We start from the raw sequence: 24942 nt of genomic DNA on the forward strand, positions 1-24942 counted from the left end.
GTTTAAAGTCTGTGTACTAACATTAAAACTTCTCAATTTGCGGAGGAGATAGAGGCGCTGACTTGCTTTCTTATAAACCACCTCTACATTACTATTAAAATTCAGTTTATGGTCAATAATTGTGCCTAAATACTTGAAATTTGAAACCTGCTCTACTATTTGTCCGTTTATGGTGACTGGTTTAAAGAGTCCAGTATCTACTCTTCTTGTTTGACTCCCCAGACATAACTCTTTTGTTTTCCCAATATTTAGGTGTAATGAACTTTTGCCAAACCAATCTATAATACTATCAATATATCTAAAATATAAGGAGCTATAAATTTCTTCCTGACAGGAATATATATATATATATATATATATATATATATATATATATATATATATATATATATATATATATATATATATATATATAGAGGGCTTTACATTAACACCCGCCAACCCGCCAAATGCGGGTAGATTTCAGCTTTGGTGGGTTAGACAGTCACTCCCACTAGCCACTTTTTCTGGTTAAAAATAAATTTTAAATTGTGGTTTTCTTAAAAGCAGGGTTCGACTATAAGAATGACCCAATATGTGTGCAAATGTGATGTTAGAATAGAGAAACAGCACGACTAACAAAAAAATTGCATTCGCGCGAGCAGAAGAAAGCAGATGAATACCGAATGAGAGGATAATCACTCGCGCTAACAGCTGATGTGATGCGCGCGACTGTTTAAAGCGAGTGCGCGCTCCTGTTTCCTTCCTTGAAGCACGCGTGCCTGGAACGCAACTGTGATCGGATCTCTTTCAAATATTCAGGCAAAAAAGTAATGCTAATGCACATACAGTCTTGGTGCTTTCAAGAGCTCCAAATATGTCTTTTTGTAAGCAGCACCGGTTGCTTTCGCTTTGAACAGATTATTAATTGGCCTTAACCGTGTGATCATCCTTCCATTATTTTTGTTTATATGGTTTAATTATCATTTTTTACAACAACATTTGCTTTAATATGAGATTAACTCTCCATTTATGTGTAGTTAACTGGTGATCTGAGAGACTTTTAGCCAGGACAGATTTCGGTGCATATTTTTTATACATGACAATAATTATTCTTAAAGGTCAATTGTTTTTCTTTGTTCTTTTAAAATAAATGTTTTGTTAAATAAAAAGTTTAGTATACAGCTTTATTTAGCTTGTTTGACACATTTAAAATTTGTGGCTAAGAAATAATTTTTGTTTGGTGTGTTCAGAGATAAATTAGGTAAATCCTTAATTTTGAGTTCTGAAAACTCATGTGAAATAAAAACTAATTGCAGTATAACACTATGAAACCATGACCTATTTGCTCATACACGATACACAAAACGTGAAATGAATGAGCGGCATGTGGACAAAACACAAAATATAAATCAAGTAATTTTAGCATGTCAAAGCCATATTTATGCATATAAAAAATATTTTCCCAACAACAAAAGTGTGGCTAGTGAAAATGCAGAGCGGCTAGTAATGTTGGAAAACTACTAGCCACTGTGGCTGGTGATCAAAAAAAGTTAATGTAAAGCCCTGCATATATATATACATACTACCTGGATGAGCTTGTATTATTAGTTTATTCAGTTTTAATCGAAAACACATTGTAGGACTGCTCGATTATGAGAAAAATCATAATCACGAATATTTTGGTCATAATTGTAATCACGATTATTGAAAACGGTTATCAGTTGAAGTCAAAATTATTCGCCCTTCTGTGGATTTTTTTTTATATACAGTAGGTGAGAGTTTAATGTGACCATTACCACCGTACGATCTACCGCCGCCGCTTTAAAAGAAAAAGAGGGGTTTCTTTAGGTATGACCGCAGTTTGCGACTATGCCGCCAGGTGGCACAAAGAGACGGGATGCGAATGGACAGAATATACATTAGCTGTAAATACTCCTAACCCTAAATTGTAAACAAAGATAAACAATGAAACAAAGCATTATAAGTGCTTCATTTTTCATTAAAAAGACAACTAGGCTACATTATTTATCATAAATGAATAACAAATAACCTGAGGTGAAGTGCTTAAGTCCGATAAATTAACCAAAATTAACCAAATTTAAAACATGAACCTGCGTTTTAATGACGGATGTGGGTGTCACAAAATACTTTTTAAATCAATGTTTTTGTATTATTATTATTTAATGTAAACGACACTTGTATTTATTTCATCCACCTTATTGGAAAAAACAATCAATTACAGTGCTTCCCGCACTTGCGGTGGTAGCCGGATTGAAACACACCATTTATCACACAAATAGATAACTATATGCGATAAACAACACATATTTCCATTTTTAATAATAATAATTGTATTTATTATGACACTTTTCTTTTTATTAGGTTAAAGTAAAGACTGAAATGAAAAAGAAATGCTATTCAGGAGCAATGTGCTCACACGGACAGGTCAAACCAGCTTTAAATCAGACAAATTCTGGACGCTCTGAGAAACTCTCCACTCCAATTTACCAAAACTCTGAAAAACTCTGACCCCATCTCACAAGCACGCCACACAACTCCTCTATCAGCTTCACTGGCTTCCAGTAAAGTATCGAATTGATTTTGAAATATTACTTCTAACTTTCAAGGCACTTCATAATCTCGCTCCTCAATATCTCACTGAACTTCTCCATATCTACACCCCTTCTCGTACCCTTAGGTCAGCTAACAACTTCACTCTGGCACCACCTCGCACTCGACTGAGCAAAATTGAAGAGACAGATCTTTTAGCTCTATGGCTCCTAGGCTATGGAACTCACTTCCAGTAGATCTTAGGAGTAGTGATAGTCTTCACAATTTTAAATCACGTCTAAAGACCCATCTTTTTAAGCAGGCTTTTACTTAACAATTTTTTTTATCATGTTTTTATTATGTTCTTTTATATTCGCTATTGCGTTTTAACTTGTTTGGTCAATGATTGTTTTTAGTAATGTTTAAGTTGTTTAGAATGTCTGCTGATGCTTACTGTAAGGGGACCTTGGGTGTCCAGAAAGGCGCCATTTATAAATAAAATGAATTATTATTATTATTATTTAATCTCAAGAATACCACAGCTTTTCCATTCCTGATAGCTTTTGTTATTGAGCAGGTAGACATGTCCATTTTCAGGGTTGCATTATTTAATTCTTAGCACTTGGGGTCTGGTATGTACAACCCAGGCTCATTCTGAAAACGTAGTCCAGCGGACGTTTCTGGAGACCGCGAAATACGTCCCGGGAGGTACGTATGGCTGCATTTCATTTTTTTAAGCAAACGATATGGGGCGGTGTGACGCTGTTCACTTTAGCGCTTGCCGGCTGACCACTTACCTCCGTGTGGAGGGCTTTCCCGCTGCAATCAGTTTGTCCGGTCAGCGCATCGTGTGCGTCGACGGACTTCAGATGCAGAGAGGAGGAGTTGACAAAGGCATCAGGGTTTGAGTCCGGGGAAGAGCGGTTCCAGAAACCAGGTAAGACAAAAACAGAATCCAAAAAAATAAAGCGAACGAGTTCATAACAGGGTGAGAACGCGGTGAAATCCGAAAACGTGGTAAAAAAAAAAACAGACGAGGGCTTTTCTTTTTCTAGACGGCTTTTCTAAATTGTTGCTTGGGTTTAGGGAAGTGAGCGGGCGGGCGGGTCAATCAGTAAAACTGGTTGGGTTCAGGGAAGGAGGAGGGTGGGTCAGCCGATTGGCCGGTCGCGCAGTCAATCATTCGGTCAGTCAGACAGCGGCCTCTGGTGGGTTGACGCGAGAACAGCACGGGCGCGAACGGCACTCACGAGAGATGTTCAACATACGAAAAAGCGCGCACAGCGGCCTCTCGCGAATTAGCGAAAACAAAAACTGCACAAATACGTACCTCCCGGGACGTATTTCGCGGCCTCCAGAAACGTCCGCTGGACTACGTTTTCAGAATGAGCCTGGGTTGGGTATGCATATTTGTTAGTCTGATTGTGCGACTATTTGTATTATCTGAAATTCCAATAAAAACTAAATAAATATCATCGCACTGATATGACAGAATAAGAATCAAGAATTTCAACATAATATTGTTTCGTCACAAGTCATACACCTGTATTAATGTGTTGTACTCACAGACAGGAAAGCGTCCCGGTCCTGTGCGAGTGCCAGAGATCTCCTCTCCATCACGGTCCACACACCAGCACTGGCCGATGCTGGCGTGACACTGCATGGGCTCGTACCTGCCCTGAGCGTCACAGGTGGGCACAAACCGACCAGGCTGAGGACGAGCACTATGAGGGCCAAACCCGACAACACTTTCCTTGTGCAGCTCGCAACGCGTCTTTTCACGTTCTGCAGGAAATAAAAACACAAGCTAACTTCAAATAACAGTAAACAGGTTTACTTGATATGTAGCTTGGTATATCAAAAATGACACTCAAGAAAAATGCACACACAAACATTATTTGACATAAAAAACTAATATTTAAAAAACCTAAATGTTTTTATTTTCTATTCATATTCTGTTCATATATCAGGCTTTCCTATTTTGGCTGGTTAACTAAAGTTTTGAGGCACGGGATTATGCAGAGCAGCACTGAAGATCAAACTTCATCTCTTTCTAAGAATGTCCAGGATTTCCACTGAAAAATCAATCAGTGCTTAAGCCCCGGGTTTAAACCTGAAACAGATTTATGCTTGTGTGAGTTGAATCGATCTGCTGCGGTACATTACATCAGTGTAAAAACAACCTCCATCTGCTTGTCTCTGGAAAGCAAATCAGGCTAAAACAACAGAACTCAACTCTCTGCACACTAATCAATTACCATCGCTAGAACAATCATGACGGCGTTCAGAGAAGACAGCTTTAGTCAATCATGGGTGCTGACAGTGTTTTAAAGCATGCACGTTTATTACAGACTTTAAGAATGAATAGCAAAATATGATGTCATGTTCTGTAGATTATTTAAGACTTGACAGTTTGAAATTGGCTGCTAAAAGTTTGTTTTGGTGAGTAATAGGAGTATGGAAGTATATATATATATATATATATATATATATATATATATATATATATATATATATATATATATATATATATATATATATATATATATATATATATATGAGCTCAAAAACAATTCTGAAATGTGATTAATGTGAATAAGAGACGCCAGAAAGTACAATATTTACATTTTGCATTTTAATTAGCAATATTTTAGGTTGGACATGTAAGCATTAGTTTTTGTTAAGTGTTTTATATTTCATTAATATTTATTTTAATAAAGAAACTAAATGTATGAGTATATACTTTAATATGTAATATATGTATGTCAATATATATATATATATATATATATATATATATATATATATATATATATATATATATATATATATATATATATATATATATATACATATGCAGTGCTCAGCAAATATGAGTACACCCCATTTTGAAAATGAATAATTTTAGCCATTTCTCAGTGAATACGGGTGATATATATTGGTGCATTTAAACAAAACAGATTTATCAAATAGATATATTTATTAAAATAATATTTTAATCACAAACCATCTTTAGAAATGGAAAAATAATTAAAATGCAAAATATTGCAAACAAATTTATAAACTTCATTATTTCAACAAAGCTTCAGTACTGACTAGACTAATATATGTGCTCAAATATAATATTGTAAAGCTTCCTTTCGAAAATATTCATTTAAATGAGAGATTTGTGAGGGGTGTACTCATATATGCTGAGCACTGTATATTTATATATAGAGCTGAAGTCAAAATTTTAAGCCCTCCTGTGAAGTTCTTATTAAATATTTCCCAAATGATGTTGAACAGGTTCAGGAATTTTTCACAGTATTTCCTACAATATGTTTTCTTCTAGAGAAAGTTTTATTTGTTTTATTTCGGCAAGAATAAAAGCAGTTTTTAATTGTTTTAAAGCCATTTTAAGGTCAATATTATTAGCCCCATTAGGCAATGTTTGTTTTGGATAGTCTACAGAACAAACCACTGTTATACAATGACTTGCCTTATTACCCTAACTTTACCCTAATTAACGTAGTGAAGCCTTTAAATGTCACTTTAAGTCAAATATTATATTACACTTTAAGTCAAATATCTAGTCAAATATTATTTACTGTCATCATGGCAAAGATAAAAGAAATCAGTAAGTAGAAATTAGTTATTATTATTCTAAACTATTACGTTTAGAAATGTGAAATCTTCTCTCCTTTAAACAGAAATTAGGGAAAAATAAAAGAATTAAAATTTAACAAGAGGGCCAATAATTCTGACTTTAACTGTATATTGACAAACATATGTTACATATTAAAGTATATACTCATACATGTGGTTTCTTTATTACAATAAAAATTAATGAAATATAAAACACTTAACAAAAACTAATGCTTACATGTCCAACCTAAAATATTGCTAAATAAAACGCAAAATGTAAATATTGTACTTTCTAGCCTCTCTTATTCACATTAATCACATTTCAGAATTGTATTTAAGCTCATCTAAATGCTAGAAAGGTATTATCATGTATCAACACATGTATTTTATGACACCACAAAATAAACAATAAAAGCATAATATGAAACAAGAGAATTATTATTATTATTATTATTATTATTATTATTATATTGCACAGTAGGGCTGCATGATTAATTTAAAAAAGATTGTGATCTCTATTCTACCCCTCACACAATCTTAATTTAGCATCTCTACAATTCAGCCAATTATATTTTCAAGTTCAGGAGAAGCATAATGGCAGTCGTTTTTTTCTCAGAGTGACGACAACCATGACATGAACCACACTCAGTAATGAAAGTGAAACCAAAACCGCGCACACCATTTAAATGATCATATTGCATTGAAAGTTATAATGGCGACAATCATTTGAAATGTTTTTTTCTTTCATAGTGAACACAAAGTGCAGGAAAATAAATATTCAACAGTGCCATTGTAACTACTCTAGCCTATAATGTTGAATATAATGCAAGAGGGAATCTGATAATGACAAATGTCTCATTTTAACTGTGAAAATAGTTCTAATAACGTTGTCAATGACAAATGAAGAGCATATGTCTCAAACATAATAATTCAACTTAAAAATTATGAATAGTTGGTGGAAAGCCTCAGTAGAATTTCTACTGATCCTGTTCTATTAATTCAAGGCATCAGTTAATTCAATATAAAGTAATGCATAGACTGCACTATTCAAAATCTAAATTACACAGATTTTTTTCTACCATTTCCCCTACATGTGACCGGTGTAAGTCTGCTGAAGGCTCCCTGAACCACCTCTTTTGGACGTGCCCAAAACTTTATAATTTCTGGTGTGACATATTTAAATGGTTTTCTGATATGTATGGTTTTTTTACCTTGACACCCGAGCCAGAAATTGCTATATTTAGATACTCTAGATCTTTGCTGGATCACAATGTTTATATACAAAGCACCATCATTTATGGAATGATTATTGCTAAGAGTGTCATCCTAAAACGATTCTGATTCAGATTCTGTTCCTCAATTTAAGACATGGTTAACTTATCTCAGTCCGATATGGAGTTATTGATAATCTTGCTAAGTTTTATAATATATGGCAACCATTTCTTGATCACCTGGACCAATATAATGTGGATTCTGAACAGCAGTGTAATGCGTAATATGCTCACTACCCCTATTGACTGTCTTTTTGTATTTTCATAGAAACCGTTTATATGCCCTAATTGTTTTTTTTATAAAAACTTAATTTTGTTATATATTTTTATTTTTTATTTTCTTTTATCTATTTTTCTTTATTTTAATTATCATTACCATTACTTCTTTTTGTATTATCATGCTTATTCCTTGTATTTTTATTATTGTTGTGTTGTTTGGTAATTGTTGAAAATGTAAAACTAATAAAAACACTTGTTAAAAAAAACTATGAATAGTTGCATTCTGATGCACCTTTACAGTGAATTAACAACCAGGACAAATGTCTAGTATATTCAATTCCACCATTTAAAGTCTATGCAAAATAAAAGTTGTGATTCTCGTTTTAGCCAGAATCGTGCAGCCCTATTGCACAGCCTAACAGACACACAGACATCATTCCAGCTTGTAAACAGACTGTAATATTCAATAATTTGCATTACATGCTTGGGTTTTAAAACTCTGAGAAACTCAAGCAACTGGCCGGTTCCCAGCAGACAAGCAGCTGTCGGGTTTATATTCATGCTGACAGGGTTAAACCGTGGCATAACTCAAGGGTCGAGAGGTCAGGTCATGTTGTAATATTTAAAGAGTTGAGGGTCATCCATCATTAGAACAACTGATAAGGTTTGTAGTATGAACTGTGGGTGAAAAGAGCCTCTAAGTAACAGTGTGATTAGCTGCTTCTTTTGAAAACATTCTTATAAAACAAATATATATACTTTAAATAAATATATAAACAATTAAATTTACATTTACATTTAGTCATTTAGCAGACGCCTTTATCCAAAGCGACTTACAAATGAGGACAAGGAAGCAATTTACACAACTAAGAGCAACAATGAATAAGTGCTATAGGCAAGTTTCAGGTCTGTAAAGTCTAAGAAGGAAAGTATTAGTAATTTTTTTTTGGGGTACAGTTAGTGGTATATCCAGAGAGGGAATTGCAGATTAGGAAGTGAAGTGGAGACTAAATAGTTGAATTTTTAGTCGTTTCATGAAGACAGCGAGTGACTCTGCCATTCTGATGCAGTTAAGGAGTTCATTCCACCAACTTGGCAGATAGAATGCGAGAGTTCGGGAAAGTGATTTCTTCCCTGTTTGGGATGGAACCACGAGGCGACGTTCATTCACAGAACGCAAGTTTCTGGAGGGCACATAAATCTGCAGAAGTGAGAGCAGATAAGAAGGAGCAAAGCCAGAAGTCGCTTTGTAGGCAAGCATCAGAGCTTTCAATTTGATGCGAGCAGCAACTGGCAGCCAGTGCAAACGGATGAGCAGCGGAGTGACATGTGCTCTTTTAGGTTCATTAAAGACCACTCGTGCTGCTGCGTTCTGAAGCAGCTGAAGAGGTTTGATAGAGTTAGCTGGAAGCTCGGCTAGTAGAGAGTTGCAGTAATCCAGTCTGGAGAGAACAAGAGCTTGAACAAGGAGTTGAGCTGCATGTTCAGATAAGAAGGGTCGGATCTTTCTGATGTTATAGAGTGCGAATCTGCACGATCGAGCAGTTCTAGAAATGTGGTCAGAGAAGTTTAGTTGGTCGTCAATCGTTACTCCAAGGCTTTTCACCATTTTGGATGCAGTATTGGTTGCCCCATCCACCTGGATTGAAGTAAGATGATGATCTTTCATCCAGTGTGAAATGTCCAACAGGCAGGCTGAGATGCGATTTAATTAAATTAAAAATTCATCATTTACAAATTCTCCGCTTGTTCCAAACATATTTGAGCTTTTTTACTCCTGTAAAAAAATATATTTTGAAGAATGAAACCGCAGCCATCAGCTTCCAATTCACCTTTATTTCTATGGCGCTTTTGTAATGTAGATTGTGTCAAAGCAGCTTAACATAGAAGTTCTAGTAAACTAAAACTGTGTTAAAGTTAAAGTTCAGTTTGGTTCAGTTCAGTGTGGTTTAATTTACACTGCCTAAAGTCCAAACACTGAAGAGCAAATCCATCGATGCGCAGCTCCACAACTTTCAAACCAAGCAAGCCAGTGGCGACAGCGGAGGAACAAAACTTAGAGAAAAAAAACTTGTGAGAAACCAGGCTAAGTTTGGCACGACCATTTCTCCTCTGTCCAAACTTCTTGTGCAGAGCTGCAGTCTAGGCGCCAAACGCTAAACGTCCATTGTGGAGAAGCTGCAGGTGTAAGCAGGTCACTGGCGGGTGTTCAGGCTGGCCCATGGGACTCGTCTGTCACTGGGGTCGTTTAGGAATCTCATGCTCTCCACTCCTCCATGACCGGCGCAGATACGACCTGGTCCAGGATTATGGATACCTCTAGAAGTCCTCTATGGTTGACATCATCTCTTCCCACAGGTCTTGGATCACATCAATATTATCCAATATTATTGATATAATCTATGTGAATAATATGGATTGACTTCCATATTATTTATATTTCCTTCTACGGAATCAATGGTTACAGGTTTCCAACATTCTTTAAAATGTCTTCCTTTGAGTTCAACAGAGAAAATAAACTTTTCAGAAAAGAAAAAAAGGGTGAGTAAACGTTGGTTAAATGCTACATTTGCTCATACTTTGAGTAGTAAATCTTGGTTAAATGTTCATTTTTGGGTGAATTATCCCTTCAAAGCTGGATGTTTAAGCAATGACGCACAAACCATACTTTGCTAGTATATTTTCTAGTCTTGCCTGTAATGTTGCTGTTTTTTTAAGGTATTTATTGCAATGAACCAGTAAAATAAAATCAAAATAAATAAATTCTGTCACCATTAACTCATCCTCCATTAGTTACAAAGCTACTTGAGTTTCTTTATTCTGTTGAACACAAAAAAAGATCATTTGAAAAATCTATTTTTTCCTACAATGGAATTCAATGGCTACCACATTCTTCAAAATCTCTTCCTTTTATGTGGATTATCCCTTTAAGACATGATGTTTAAGCAATGACGCACAAACCACACTGTCCAAAATCCCTAATAAATTTTCTACAAAAACGCCTGTAATTGTGGTATTCAGTGGTATGAACCAGCAAAGCAGATGTGGTGATTCATGGTCTGAGTAAATGAGAAGAATGAGCACTCATTATTTTGTAAAAATGTAATTGCCCTTAAAATCATTAAATTCCATATCGTAACCTTCTCTCGCTCTAAAAAAAAACTTTTTTTTTTTTACTTCCTAGCCACATAGAATTCATATGGGCTAGGGCTATTAGTCCTTTTGGGCAGGCCTATTAGTCTTTTAGGGCAGAGCTATTAGTCCTATAGGGCGGGGCTATTAGTCCTTTAGTACGAAGCTATCAGTCATTTAGGGAGGGATTATCAGTCCTTTAGGGCAGGGCTATTAGTCCTATAGTGTGGTGCTATAAGTCATTTAGAACAGGAATATCAGTCTTTTAGGGTGGGGCTATAAGTCCTTTAGGGCGGGGCCATTTGTCCTATAGGGTGGTGCTATAAGTCCTATAGGGCAGGGCTATTAGTCATTTAGGGCGGGGCCATTAGTCCTATAGGGTGGTGCTATAAGTCCTATAGGGCGGGGCTATTAGTCATTTAGGGCGAGGTTGTCAGTACTTTAGGGTGGGGCTATTAGTCCTTTAAGGCAGGGCTATTAGTCTTTTAATGTGGAGCTATTACTCTTATAAGGCGGGACTATAAGTCATTTAAAGTGAGGCTATCATAAATTTAGGGCGGAGTTATCAGTCCTTTAGGGTGGGACTATTAGTCTTTTAGGTCAGGGTTACAAGTCGTTTATAGCAAGATTATTAGACCTATTGGGCGGGGCTATTAGTCCTATAGGGTGGTGCTATTAGTCATTTTGGGCGGGATTATCAATCTTTTAGTGTGGGGCTATTAGTCCTTTAGGGTGGGGCTATTAGTCCTATAGGGCGGGGCTATTAGTTATTTAGGGTGGAGCTATTAGTCCTATAGGGCGGGGCTATTAGTCATTTAGGGTGAGGCTATCAAAAATATAGGGCGGAGTTATCAATCCTTTAGAGTAGGGCTATTAGTCCTATATGGCAGGCCTATTAGTCCTTAAGGGCGGGGCTATTAGTCCTATATCAGTGGTGTCCAAACTCGGTCCTGAAGGGCCTGTGTCCTGCATATTTTAGTTCCAACCCCAATCAAACCTTAAAGCCGGGGCTATTAGGGTGCGTCTCGTTTCGCTCTGCCTTCATCCATTCATCAATCTTTTTTTATTTTGTTAACGCCCATCTTCCAACAATCCAAATCATGCACCTCCCTACATTTTTTTCTAATTTCAGGACCATTTCAAATGGATGTATGTCACCATAATAGATGTATGCCACAAAAAAAGGATGATCTTAACTTTTATCTCATGTCGACGTTAAAGCAGGAATGTACCTGTAGAGCAGTAGAAACCATCACCATGGAAACCAGGGTTACACTGACAGGAGAAAGATCCGGGTGTGTTGAAACAGACAGCATTTTCATGACACTGGTTCACCTGACACTCATCGATGTCTGAGAGAAAAACAATTCAATTAATTTATTTTTAAATAATAAAATAACAACATAAAACTAATCTTAATTCAATGAATTACAGCAGTAAAGAAACAAATCTATAGTTTCTACGTAAACTTTTTTATCTACACTTAGAAACAACCCTAAAAATAAAATGGCACAGATGTAAGCTTCATGTTTAATCTGCAGGTTATAAGGTGGAATCATTTTCACAGTGTAATTCTACTCGAGTACTTTTAGTAGTGCTACGTTTACTTATACTAAGAGTAGTGTTTAGAACAGATATTTTTGCTCTGGTTGCACTAAAATTTTACAGGGTATCTGCACATTTTTTTAAAGGAAATTTAATACCTTTTAAGACCTTTTTAAGTCCTCTAAAATTAAAATTTAAGACTTTACCTAAACAAAACAAAAAAAACTGGAAAATGTTCAATGTGTCAACACAGAATGCTGTGGTGAAGCCTTAACATGGCACAACTCACCAGAGCCACGCTCAAGACAGGCCAAAGGGACGCAAAAACTTTTATGCCGAGTGCTGATTGACCTTACAACCTTGACGACAGGGCACCGGTCTCGTCAGTTGACCAACGTCTTAAGTGCAAGTCTAAGTCTTCGTTGCTGCGTTCATGGACTCATCGAACATTATGATGAAAGCGTCCTTGTTTGCTCGTGAAATTAGTTTCTTCTTTAGGTATGGGGCAACACCAAATCGTGCTAAATATACTGTTTTGTCTCTTCCACATGTGAACGTACTCACACACTCTGAGTCAGGGAACATTGCTTGAAAAACTAGGTGGATGTCCTCATTTGAGGTGTACGAGTGGTGGCGGCTTACGCTTTGAAATACCCACAGTATTTCGGCCTTAAATGTAACTATATTCGCAAAGCTGCTGAAGGCATTGCTTGAAGTGGACGGCCTTGTGGAAGGCTGAGGTCGAAGTGCTCGATGAGAACATACTTATGAGCAAACTACTTGCCTGCGACTACACATACTTTTTGTGCTTCTCTGCTTTCATGTGTGAATCGAGCGCTTTGCGGCCCATTGTCCCCAGTTTTATCATCTTTTTAGATAAAGCACACCTCCCTTCATGATTACAGGCTGTTTTCTTTAGCCACCCCCGATACTTTTCGTCCTTTAACCAATTGTCATCAAACAAACATTTACCCATGCTTGCGATTTCGCAAAATGCCGTGGTTGCGAAGTATCAACGCAACGCATTCATCAATCACTTACTCATATGTCACCTATGGAATGATGCAGGTTGCACCCACGAAGTGCTGCCCCAAACGTTGCGCTGGTCAAATAGCGGTTGAAAAAAATAAATAAAAAAGACGAGTCGGACGTGAAATTTAAGATCCCACATGAAATTTAAGACCTCCTTATGGAAAATTACAGAATTCAAGACATTTTCAGAGCTTAAAAATCCAAAATTTTATTTAAGACATTTCAAGACTTTTTATTGGCAAGTCACGGTACTTTTACTGGAGTATGAGTTTTCCGTAGTCTGACCCACCCTGACAGCGTCTGCCATCTCCCATGAATCCCGGTGCACAGGTGCAGATGTATGAGGATCCTCCAGTGTAGCTGCAGCGAGCGCGCTCTGGGACATCACAGTCATGAGTGCCGCTCCGACACGGGTCTACAGGACGGTGCACTTCTGCAGAGCAACACAACAACTCAAACAATTACACTCTCAATTCCAATTATAACATTGACTATGTTTACATGGGGGTGATGTGGTAGCGCAGTAAGTAGTGCGTCGATGGTTCGAGCCTCAGCTAGGTCAGCAGGCATTTCTGTGTGGAGCTTGCATGTTCTCCCCGGATTTCCTCCGGGTGTTCCAGTTTCCCCCACAGTCCAAAGACATGTGGTACAGGTGAATTGGGTAGGCTAAATTGTCCGTAGTGTATGAGTGTAAATGAGTGTGTATGGATGTTTTCCAAAGATGGGTTGCAGCTGGAAGGACATCCACTGCGTGAAACATATGCTGGATAAGTTGGTAATTCATTACGCTGTGGCGATCCCAGATTAATAAAGAGGCTAAGCCGAAAATAAAAGAAATAAATGAATGTTTACATGGACATCAGTAATCAAATTATTTGCCTGAATAAGACAATAATTTGATGAAGGTGTTTACAAGTGTTGCTTTTTGAATTGTTCCTTTCATGTTACTGTTTTACATGTTATAGTTCATACATCAGCATTCGACACTAGTTTCCTCCTTTGTTTCATGCAAAAACAGTTTGTGTTTGTGGCGATAGCACCATATGTGATTTTATGCGTCTCAATTTTTATTTTTGTGACAAGTTCACCTGCAGTTCATTTTACACACTCTGGGCTCTATTTTGACGTTCCATGCGCAAAGTGCAAAGCGCAGGGTGCAAATGCATGCAGGGTGTGTCAGAATCCACTTTTGCTAATATAAAGACGGGAAAACCTGCTTTGCGCCGTGGCGCATGGTCTAAAAGGGTTGAGCTTATTTTCTTAATGAGTTATAGGTGTGTTTTGAGAATAAACCAATTAGTCTCATCTCAATTTAGTCATCATCTAAAGTAAGTGGAAGTAGAAAAACTGAGCATTTCACTAGCAAGAAAACAGTTAAACAGAGCATCTACAGCACGAGAATGAGAGATTAGCCTCCATTATCTACTTTCACTTTCGCTCTCGTGGATAGGAAAACATCTTGTATCCACAGACATCAATTAGCCTATAAATAATTCATTTGATTTGTTAAACGCAAAGATTTGTTTCAAAACTATTTCTAAATTCAGTTCTAATTTCAAGCAAACAAATAAATGACCAATAATAACAAAGTGTGGTCAAAAACCTGAGTTATATCCTAAAACACATGCTGTGCCTCATATGGTCTGAAACCTGACAGGTGGACAAATCTAAGCTTGTTTTTAATAAAACAAAACAAATATAATTATGGATATAATAAATAATACTGCTAACAATAATTAACATTACCCCCTCTGTTTATAAGTCATTCTTATGCTCTGAAAAAACATATTTTGTAAATACATTTCTTGTGTTACTTGTTTTGTTTAACACTTCAGCAATATTGTATAATGCCAATCAAGCCCTTTAACTGTAATAAAATAAAGAACTGACACTGATAACTATGTAAACTCAGGATCAGCTTAACTTAAAGATCAGCTGCAGACTGGAATAACGAGCAATAATGAGCTTCAGATGAGTGACTTCCTCTGTAGGGAATTTCGTCTATTTCTTTGTCATCACATCCACATCAAAAGCTAAAGACTCAGACGCAAATCTTAATGTGCTTTCCTTTTAACCTCAGACTTGTGTTGGAGGATCTGACGATGTATCCTTCCTAAGAAAGACCTCAACAACTTTCCCATGAAAATCACTTCTTTAATTGTTCATTTCTATAGAGCTGTTGTCATGCAATTATAATGCAAATGAACTCAACTTAATTCCATAACCTGAATAATGACAAGGTTTTATCAATAAATCTATTTTAATTAAATACAGATGAATTAAAAAATTGTTTGCTGTTTGCATTCAGAACACACAATAAATTGTAAATAAAAATGTTAAGCTTGACATAGTAATACCATACCAAACTGGAGAAAATCAATTGTTGTTTTTAGGTTTATACATACATGAATATCAACAGATTATAGTGACATGTATTTGTGTTTGAATAATTGTTTTTAAGAGTGGATTATACTGTTCAAAATTAATGAATAAAACCAAAAATCAAATCAACAACATAGACATGTTATCAGAAAATTTAATACTATGCAAACGTTTCAGGTCATCATTGGATTTCTCATTTTAATGATGGTATCATGACCGTATTTATACTATTGAATGCTTGACTCTGATTGGCAAATTTTGCTGATATTTTCAAATAAACACACAGCTAAAGTAGTTCAGGCTCTGACTGCATATGACTGGCTTCTGTCTTCCATGTGATGAACGAACGACTCCAACCGAGGACTCGAGAGATGAACAGATCAAATCTTTTTTAGGCTCTGACTGCATACGGTTGGCTTCTGTCTTCTACATGATGAACGAACAAATCAAACTGAGGACTCGAGAGATGAACAGATTAAACCTTTTTTAAACTCTAACTGCATATGATTGGCTTCAGTCTTTCACATGATGAACGAACAACTCAAACCGAAGACTCAAGAGATGAACGAATCAAATCTTTTTAAGGCTCTGACTACATATGATTGGCTTCTGTCTTCCACATGATGAACGAACGACTCAAACCGAGGACTCGAGAGATGAACGAATCAAATCTTTTTAAGGCTCTGACTACATATGATTGGCTTCTGTCTTCCACATGATGAACGAACGACTCAAACCGAGGACTCGAGAGATGAACGAATCAAATCTTTTTAAGGCTCTGACTACATATGATTGGCTTCTGTCTTCCACATGATGAACGAACGACTCAAACCGAGGACTCGAGAGATGAACGAATCAAATCTTTTTAAGGCTCTGACTACATATGATTGGCTTCTGTCTTCCACATGATGAACGAACGACTCAAACCGAGGACTCGAGAGATGAACAGATTAAACCTTTTTTAAACTCTAACTGCATATGATTGGCTTCAGTCTTTCACGTGATGAATGAACAACTCAAACCGAAGACTCAAGAGATAACGGATCAAATCTTTTTCAGACTCTAACTGCATATGATTGGCTTCAGTCTTTCACATGATGAATGAACGACTCAAACCGAAGACTCGAGAGATGAACGAATCAAATCTTTTTCAGGCTCTGACTGCATATGATTGGCTTCAGTCTTTCACATGATGAACGAACGACTCAAACCGAGGACTCGAGAGATGAACGAATCAAATCTTTTTCAGGCTCTGACTGCATATGATTGGCTTCAGTCTTTCACATAATGAATGAACGACTCAAACCGAAGACTCGAGAGATGAACGAATCAAATCTTTTTCAGGCTCTGACTGCATATGATTGGCTTCAGTCTTTCACATGATGAATGAACATCTCAAACCGAGGACTTGAGAGATGAACGAATCAAATCTTTTTCAGGCTCTGACTGCATATGATTGGCTTCAGTCTTTCACATGATGAATGAACATCTCAAACCGAAGACTCAAGAGATAACGGATCAAATCTTTTTCAGGCTCTGACTGCATATGATTGGCTTGGGTCTTTCAAATGATGAACGAACAACTCAAATCCAATAGAAAACTCAAAATAGAAACTTATCTTCTCCTCCACCAGCACAAATGTAATGTAATGTAATGTAATGTGTATTTTTATAGCGCATTTATTGTGTATGGCCATACACCCAAAGCGCTTCACAATCATGAGGGGGGGTCTCTCCACACCACCACCAGTGTGCAGCATCCACTTGGATGATGCGACGGCAGCCACAGGACAACGGAGCCAGTGCTTCACCACACACCAGCTATTGGTGGAGAGGAGAGACATAGAGCCAATTCGGTGGAATGGGATGATTGGGAGGCCATGATCGTAAGGGCCGATAGAGGGACTTTGGCCAGGACACCAGGGTTACACCCCTGCTCTTTCATGAGAAGTGCCATGGGATTTTTAATGACCACAGAGAGTCAGGACCTCGGTTTAACGTCTCATCCAAAAGACGGCACCCACTGACAGTGTAGTGTCCCCTTCACTTTTACTGGGGCATTAGGACTCACACAGACCACAGGTTGAGCGCCCCCTGCTGGCCTCACTAACACCACTTCCAACAGCAACCTAGTGTTCCCTAGTGGTCTCCCATCCAGGTACTGACCAGGCTCAGCCCTGCTTAGCTTCAGTGAGTAACCGGTCTTGGGCTGCAGGGTGATATGGCTGTGGCCATGTACGAATGAACAAATCAAAACGATGAGTCCTCTCATGGAGTGGAGTCATACAAAGATTCATTCAAAATGAACGAATCGTTCAAGAACGACCCATTACTAAGTAAAGCCGAAAAACAGATGTAGACATGCTGATTAACTCACATACCGACACACGTCTGTCCATCACTAGCGAACTGAAAGCCATCCAGACACTCGCAGCGGAACGTTCCCGGCTGGTTATTACAGATGGAATTCTGCCCACAGATCTGAGGGGTTTCCCTGCATTCGTCGATGTCTGATGAGGAAAAAAAACACATATGAAACTTGATGAACTTGAAGATTTCTACAACCATTTTCAGACAGAGATAAACTGCTTTAATGCTATCATAAACAAAACACTTCCTCAGACTTCCTACCAATGATAGCATCGGTTCTCATAATTACGGCTTTAAAGATAAAGTCTGTCCTGTTTTTGTGCAATTTCCTCAAGGCATCAAGGGATGGGTCACATCCTTAGAGGTCTGCTGGATAATTTATGCAGACATGGAGACAATTTTGACGTCTGATTATAAGATTGCTTCAGAAACGGCCCCTTAGGAAGTAGAGTTGTACTTTCAAGAACAAAAAAACAGATTTGCCTTCGGAAGGAAGTGGCTGTTTTAATAGGGAAATGAAATAGGAAATGGTTTTAATTGAAATGATGGACTGAGGTTTGATTTAATTTGTACCGTAGCAAGCACGTCCGTCTCCGGTAAAGCCTGCGGCGCATTCGCATGTAAACTGGTTTCCTTGTCCAGGTTTGCAGACAGCGTTAGTATCACAGCCGTGTCTGCCAGTAAAACAGGCGTTTTCTTCACTTTGTCCACCTGTGGATGTGGAAGAAATATTAATTGGTTTATCCTGAGACACATTGAAAGAGGAGAATAAGAATAAATACATTTAATTACATTGAAAACCCCACGCCATCACTTTATCACTCCATTTCATTCCTTGTAAGCCCATTTTTAATCTGTTTTGAACAGTTTTTTCGCTATTGTTTCTTCTACTTTTATTTAAAGTCACTGTATTTGATACTTGTATGTCTCTTTTTATGGGCGGCCGTCGCCTCACAGCAAGAAGGTTGCTGGTTCAAGTCCCAGCTGGGCCAGTTGGCATTTCTGTGTGGAGTTTGCATGTTCTCCCCGTGTTGGCATGGGTTTCCTACAGGTGCTCCGGTTTCCCCCACAGTCCAAACACATGCGCTGCTATAAGGGATTTTAATAAACTAAGTTGGCTGTAGTGTATAAGTGTGCGTGAATGAATGAATGTGTGTTAGTGTTTTCCAATACTTGGTTGCAGCTGCAAGAGCATCCGCTGCGTAAAACATATCCTGAAATATTTGGTGGTTCATTCAGCTGTGGCAACCTCTAAAATAGAGACTAAGCCGAAAGAAAATGAATGAATGAATGAATGAATGAAGGAATGAATGAACGAGTGTCTCTTATTTATGTAAAGCAATTTGGATTAGCATTGTGTGTAAAATGTGGAAAATAAATGAACTTGCTCTGCCTTGCTATTAATTAACAAAACACTGTATACAGCCAGAAGTTCACAGCTTTCATCTAATATTCAGGCAATTATTACATATGAATAAAACTGTTAAAGATTGGTGTACTGTACATCATAATAATATAGATAGGAAAAATGTGTAAAGTAGGACTTAAACTGTAAAGTTTGGTGAATATAAGCAGAATATAGATGCAAATAAATCTGTAGTTTGGCATATGCAATCAGTATACAGAGAGAAATAAAACTGTAAGGTCTGGTGCAGGGGTCACCAACCTTTTGGAAACTGAGAGCTACTTCTTGGGTACCGATTAGTGTGAAGGGTTACCAGTTATTAAAAAACACATTTCCTTAATTTACTTTTGATTATATGTTATTATTAAAAATTATTAATATTCATCTATGTGAAGACATTGATCATGTTAATGATTTCTCACAGTAGTTGTCAACAATGATTTAACAAGTTAGATAAATATCAATATGCAACACTTCATTTGTCTGAAATAGTTTTTAAAGTTTTTTTTTTTTAAATTATAACTTAAAATAATTTTAAAATTTACACCAATGCAAGTGTGATTTAAAAATAATTCCTGTAAAAATATTAGATGCAGCTTACTCATATGTGGTGCTATGGTGAGCTATTTTTAGAACAGGCCCGCGGGCAACTCATGTGAACCTGGTGGGCTACCATGTTGGTGACCCCTGGTCTGGTGTATGTAACCATGTAAGAGATGTGAATGGATCAGTAAGGTTTGATCTGTGTTATCAGAATATAGCTAAGAATACACCTGTATCGTTTGGTGCATAAAATCAGATTACAGATGTGAATAAATCAGAATTAATTAGAATATAGATGTGAATAAAACTGTACACTTTGGCATAATCAGAATACAAAAAAATACAACTAGCAAAATAAGTATTGAACACATTGTCATGTTTTCCCAGGGAATAATATCTCTAAAGAAGCTGTTGACATAGAATTCAAGCAGATTTTGGTAAAAACCCAAACAAACATAAAAATAAAATCTCGTGTCAAAAGCTTGATGCTTCTTTGGGTCTTGTCTATTAAAATTGAGCTTTATTCTGTATTTTTTATTGGATTCTTGTCAGGATATTGGGCCATTCTACAGCTTGATTTTCTTCCTCTGAAAGCATCTAAAAGTCTCCTCGGCTGTGTTTTGGATCATTCTCTAGCTGAAATGTCAACCCTGGTTTCATCTTCATCCTCCTGCTAATGTAGATGTTGGACTGAAGCAGCTGATAGTCATTTACACTGAGGAAGGGCAGAGGGTTACTGAAGAACTACTGAGAGACTTCGCTGCCAAAATACACCTCCCTTTCTTTATCTGTTAAAGTGCTTTATTACACATAATATAATGTTTAAACCAAGCGGCAACCTCCCGCTCTCCCTCGGGAAGCCAATACGGAAGTAACTGAAACTGCAATTCATCGACTCGCCTTGGGGGGCTGGCTCCAGGAAGTGCAGGTCATTTCTGACTGCAATGGGAAATTGGGCATTTTTACAGCTGATAAAAACATGTTTAAAGCCTGGTACAAAGGATGGTTTTGGTGCATATAGCCATGATTAACCTTCAGGACAACTGTGAGGGGGGTGAATTTTTTTTATAATTCATCCGTTTCATTTTTATTAAGTTTTATTAAGTCTGCATAATTAAGGGCGTGGCCACTTGTGTGACAGCTAGGTCTCTCTGCTCGCTGTCTCGTCACTTTAGCTGATTACAGCTAATTAGCCGATGAACTCAGCATATACATCGTATTTTTGTGTTGGTTAATGTTTCTTTATACAGTCAACTGCCTTTTGGGATTATTTCCTACAATTATCAGATGATATGGGATGCTGTGTTCACTTTATTGTGCTCACAAACCATTCACGTGGCCTCCGTTTCCCTGGTGAGTGAATTTATATATTTGTATACCATCTCCATAAATGTATTTGTTTTATTTAAGATCTTTTATAATGTTCTTTAGAGCTGTAATGCACTCCAGAATCTGACAGATTGATTAGCTGTGGGCTGTGGATAAGTCATCTGAAGCGTTGTCATACATAGTTATGCCTGGATTTCATCAATAGTCTTGCATTTACTAACACAGACTATATCTGAAGTGTTTGGACGTATTTCGCATTTTCCTCCTGTAGAAAAATATCATGAAAACAATACTTAGTGGCTCTGTGTATTACAGCAGTGTTTTTAAAAGTCTAAACACTCTATTGATATAGTGTACAACCAAGCACATGTGGTCAGAACACAGACGAGTCGCAGGTAATGAAGTATTAAGCGTTCTCCCAAAGTAAAGTCTGTCTGCCAGGTCCAAGCTAAATGCCAGCAGGTGTCTGTAGCTCCGCTCACTCTCCGCCTCTTTGTCCTTGTTTGGTATCCCGCCGTGGGTGCTATGACGCACGAACAAAATGGCGACGGTTGGCCGCGCCTACTTGTGGCTTCTTTTGCGCTCTTCAGAAACCTATGGGTGACGTCACGGATCCTACGTCCATATCTTTTAAAGTCTATGGTTTAAACTAATAAGTTTTGTTTTCTTTTCATACATGGATCTCTTTGGTTGTTACCAACATCAACAGCACCTTTATAAATATGTTTTCTAAGAAAAATGGTAACAATCAAAAAAATGGTAATGTTCAATATTATTTTCCCCTCTGTATAAGTATGGAGTTGAAAACAGAATATAGATAGGTATTAAACTGTAAAGTTTGTTGTATGTAATCAAAACATAAATTGGAATGAGACTATAAAGTTTATCATACTAAATCTGAATAAAAATGTGCAAAAAATATGAAAGTTTTTTGTGTGAAATCAGAAATTGGACATGAAAACAACTAAAGAAATTTTGTTGTAAAAAAAAATTGGTGTATTTTTTTCTGCTTACACGTACATGCACCATATCCCATCTGTGCCACATAGGAGAAGAGAAAAAATCTGAATTGAAAAGACCCATTAAAAGAAAACCTTTTTGTCAGATGAGCACTCACCATTGACATCTCCTATCTTGTTACTCATGGCGTAACGCAGAAGTTGTGCACCCATATCGTACATGACGAACACCTGCTCCACGCTGAGCATCTGTGTGGACGGCACTTCATCAAACTGGCAGCCCTGAAATGTGATGGTTTCTCTGAAGTTGTAGCTTCTGCTCTGAGTCGAACCGTCCGGCAGACTGATCACATACTCCCGTGTGGACGAAGAGGTGATCACTGAAAAGAGGAGATAAACACGGGTGAACTTATGGACTCTTTTCACATTTGTGGGTTTCTCAGCAGCAGAAATCTTAGAGTGCAGTGAATAGAGAAAACAACAAATAATTCTTTTACAATTTCACTATTTGTTGAAATAAAAAAAAATAAAAAAAACTCCACCATGGTGTTATCAAGACTTTTAGAAGAAGGAAAACAAGTGTGACACTGATACTGACAGCCAGAAAAGATGTCATATTTACTGTCCTGACCCCATAGACGCTGCATTACAAACACCTTACACAAGTGGTCATTCGTTTTTTGTAGTTTGATGAAAAGATAATATAATTCATACATAAATACATATAAATGTTGATCTGTTTTTAAGGAAAATCTAAATATTAAAAACTTTGAAAGGATTTAAGATGCTGATGACTGTTTAACGCGTCATAACGATCTTATGAAAAGGGTTCATAGGGTTCAAAACATGATGCATTGTTAAAGGGACAGTACACCCAAAAAGAACAATAGTTTACTCGCTCTTTACTCATTTTCCACTTGTTCCAAATCTTTATAAGCTTATTTTTGTCTGATGAACACACAAAAAATATATTTTTAGGAATGTCGGAAACCCTTAAACATTGACTTCCTTAGTATATTTCCTCCACTATGGATGTCAGTGGGTACAAGTTTCCAACATTCTTCAAAATACCTTCTTTTGCTAAATTAAACTCAAAGTATTAAAATGACTTGAAGGTGAGTAAATGGTGAACGATACCTTTAAAGGAGAAATTACTGTTGTAGTTTGTACGAATGATTTTTGTAAATATTGTGAATATTGTATTATATCTTATAATTCAGTCTTGTGTCACACACATTATAATTCAAATGCTTTTGTTTGATTACACTGTTTGAATCTTGATAAAAATCTTTTTTTATCTTATAAAAATTTATAAGATTTAAATTATCTTATATTTATCTTAATTATTAAATCTACAGTAGTCAGTGAAAATATTATTACAATTTTACTGTTTGTAATTTATTTATTGCAAAGTTTTTTATTCTCTGTGTTAGAGGTGTGAACCTATACTGATCTCACAGTTCAGTTCGGTTACGATTATCATGCCATCGATTCGGTTCAAATCAATATCTCGGTGCATCACGGTGCATTGACGATGCTTTCCATATATAGTGTTGTATTTTAGGGGGGAGGCTAAAACAAGCTGTCTGTATAAACACACAGACACACAGCAACACACTGTCTCATATTCAAACACATTCACAAACATAGACAGCATCAAACAAACAAACACACACACGCACAAACACAAACAAACACACTTAAGCCCTTGCAACAGGGAAAGCTCGCGCTGAGCGGAGCAGAAAAACGAAAAAAATAAGCACTTTTCCGACGGTCCCTTACAGAGAGCTCCTCTCAGCGCGAGCTCTGCTGGCTAAAGTAAACGCAGACTGCGAGGGCTTAAACGGGGCAGTGCTCATAATGTTGAGCGAAAAAAAGAAAGCTTGGTCTTTCTGTAGGAAACACACTTTAGATCTTTTTAGGGTAAGCGTTTTTAGAGTTATTGCCGTCTATAACTGAAAGTGTGTCTGGAAAATCGAAAACAAAACCAACTGAACAGCGCTCATTTCTTCCGCCCCACTGGATGTACAGCGCCCTAAGCATTTGCCTATGGTGCCTATTCCACGGGCCGGCCCTGAGTTGGCTGAGTGTTGTAAATAACGGCGCACACCTCCCTTGCGACAGAGCGCATAGGAGATAAATGACGTCAGTACATAATAACCGGTTATGATTATTACTGAACCGATACCGAATTGTCCGCATCTGCATCGCGGTGCACCGAAGAAACAATTAATTTTGACACCCCTACTCTGTGTCATTGTTTTCTTCAAAAATCATTCTAATATGCTGACTAGCAGCTCAAGATACTTTCACATCATTATCAAGAATGAAAACAATTAAGTTGCTGTGATATCAGTGTAGACATTGTGATGCATTGTTAATGTTCATATTAATGTTTACGAAATCACAGAAGGCAACGATATCATGTTATATAATGTGGCAATAAGCTCGTAACTGTACTGTGTATTTACACTGTGGTCATATTCATCTAAGTAAACGCATGAAAACCACATTAACATTATAGCAGACACTGTAAAAAGCTCATTCCCGGCCACTAGACTTTTCTGACAGGGTATTACAGTGTCATTGAGTGTCAGAC

The 24942-nt window shown here is 37.2% G+C and overlaps 1 protein-coding gene across 2 annotated transcripts in view; it reads right to left on the reverse strand.

Moving 5' to 3' along the window:
* The window catches only part of nid1a (nidogen 1a), a 69510-nt gene that overhangs the window by 21312 nt on the left and 23256 nt on the right, over positions 1-24942 (reverse strand). The window contains exons 8-13 of one of the 2 annotated variants that reach the window (XR_012388953.1): positions 22502-22723; positions 18681-18818; positions 18119-18247; positions 13296-13788; positions 12011-13072; positions 4099-4317 (exon numbers count right to left, since the gene is read on the reverse strand). Coding sequence is in view for 1 of the 2 variants with exons in the window: in XM_686064.10 (XP_691156.6) it covers positions 4099-4317; positions 12011-12130; positions 13645-13788; positions 18119-18247; positions 18681-18818; positions 22502-22723 (972 nt within the window). In the remaining variant the exon portion in view is untranslated. The remainder of the gene's footprint in view (positions 1-4098; positions 4318-12010; positions 13073-13295; positions 13789-18118; positions 18248-18680; positions 18819-22501; positions 22724-24942) is intronic. The other variant, XM_686064.10, reaches the window with a different exon arrangement.

Source organism: Danio rerio, chromosome 13, assembly GCF_049306965.1.
Source record: "Danio rerio strain Tuebingen ecotype United States chromosome 13, GRCz12tu, whole genome shotgun sequence".
NCBI classification, from domain to species: domain Eukaryota; kingdom Metazoa; phylum Chordata; class Actinopteri; order Cypriniformes; family Danionidae; genus Danio; species Danio rerio.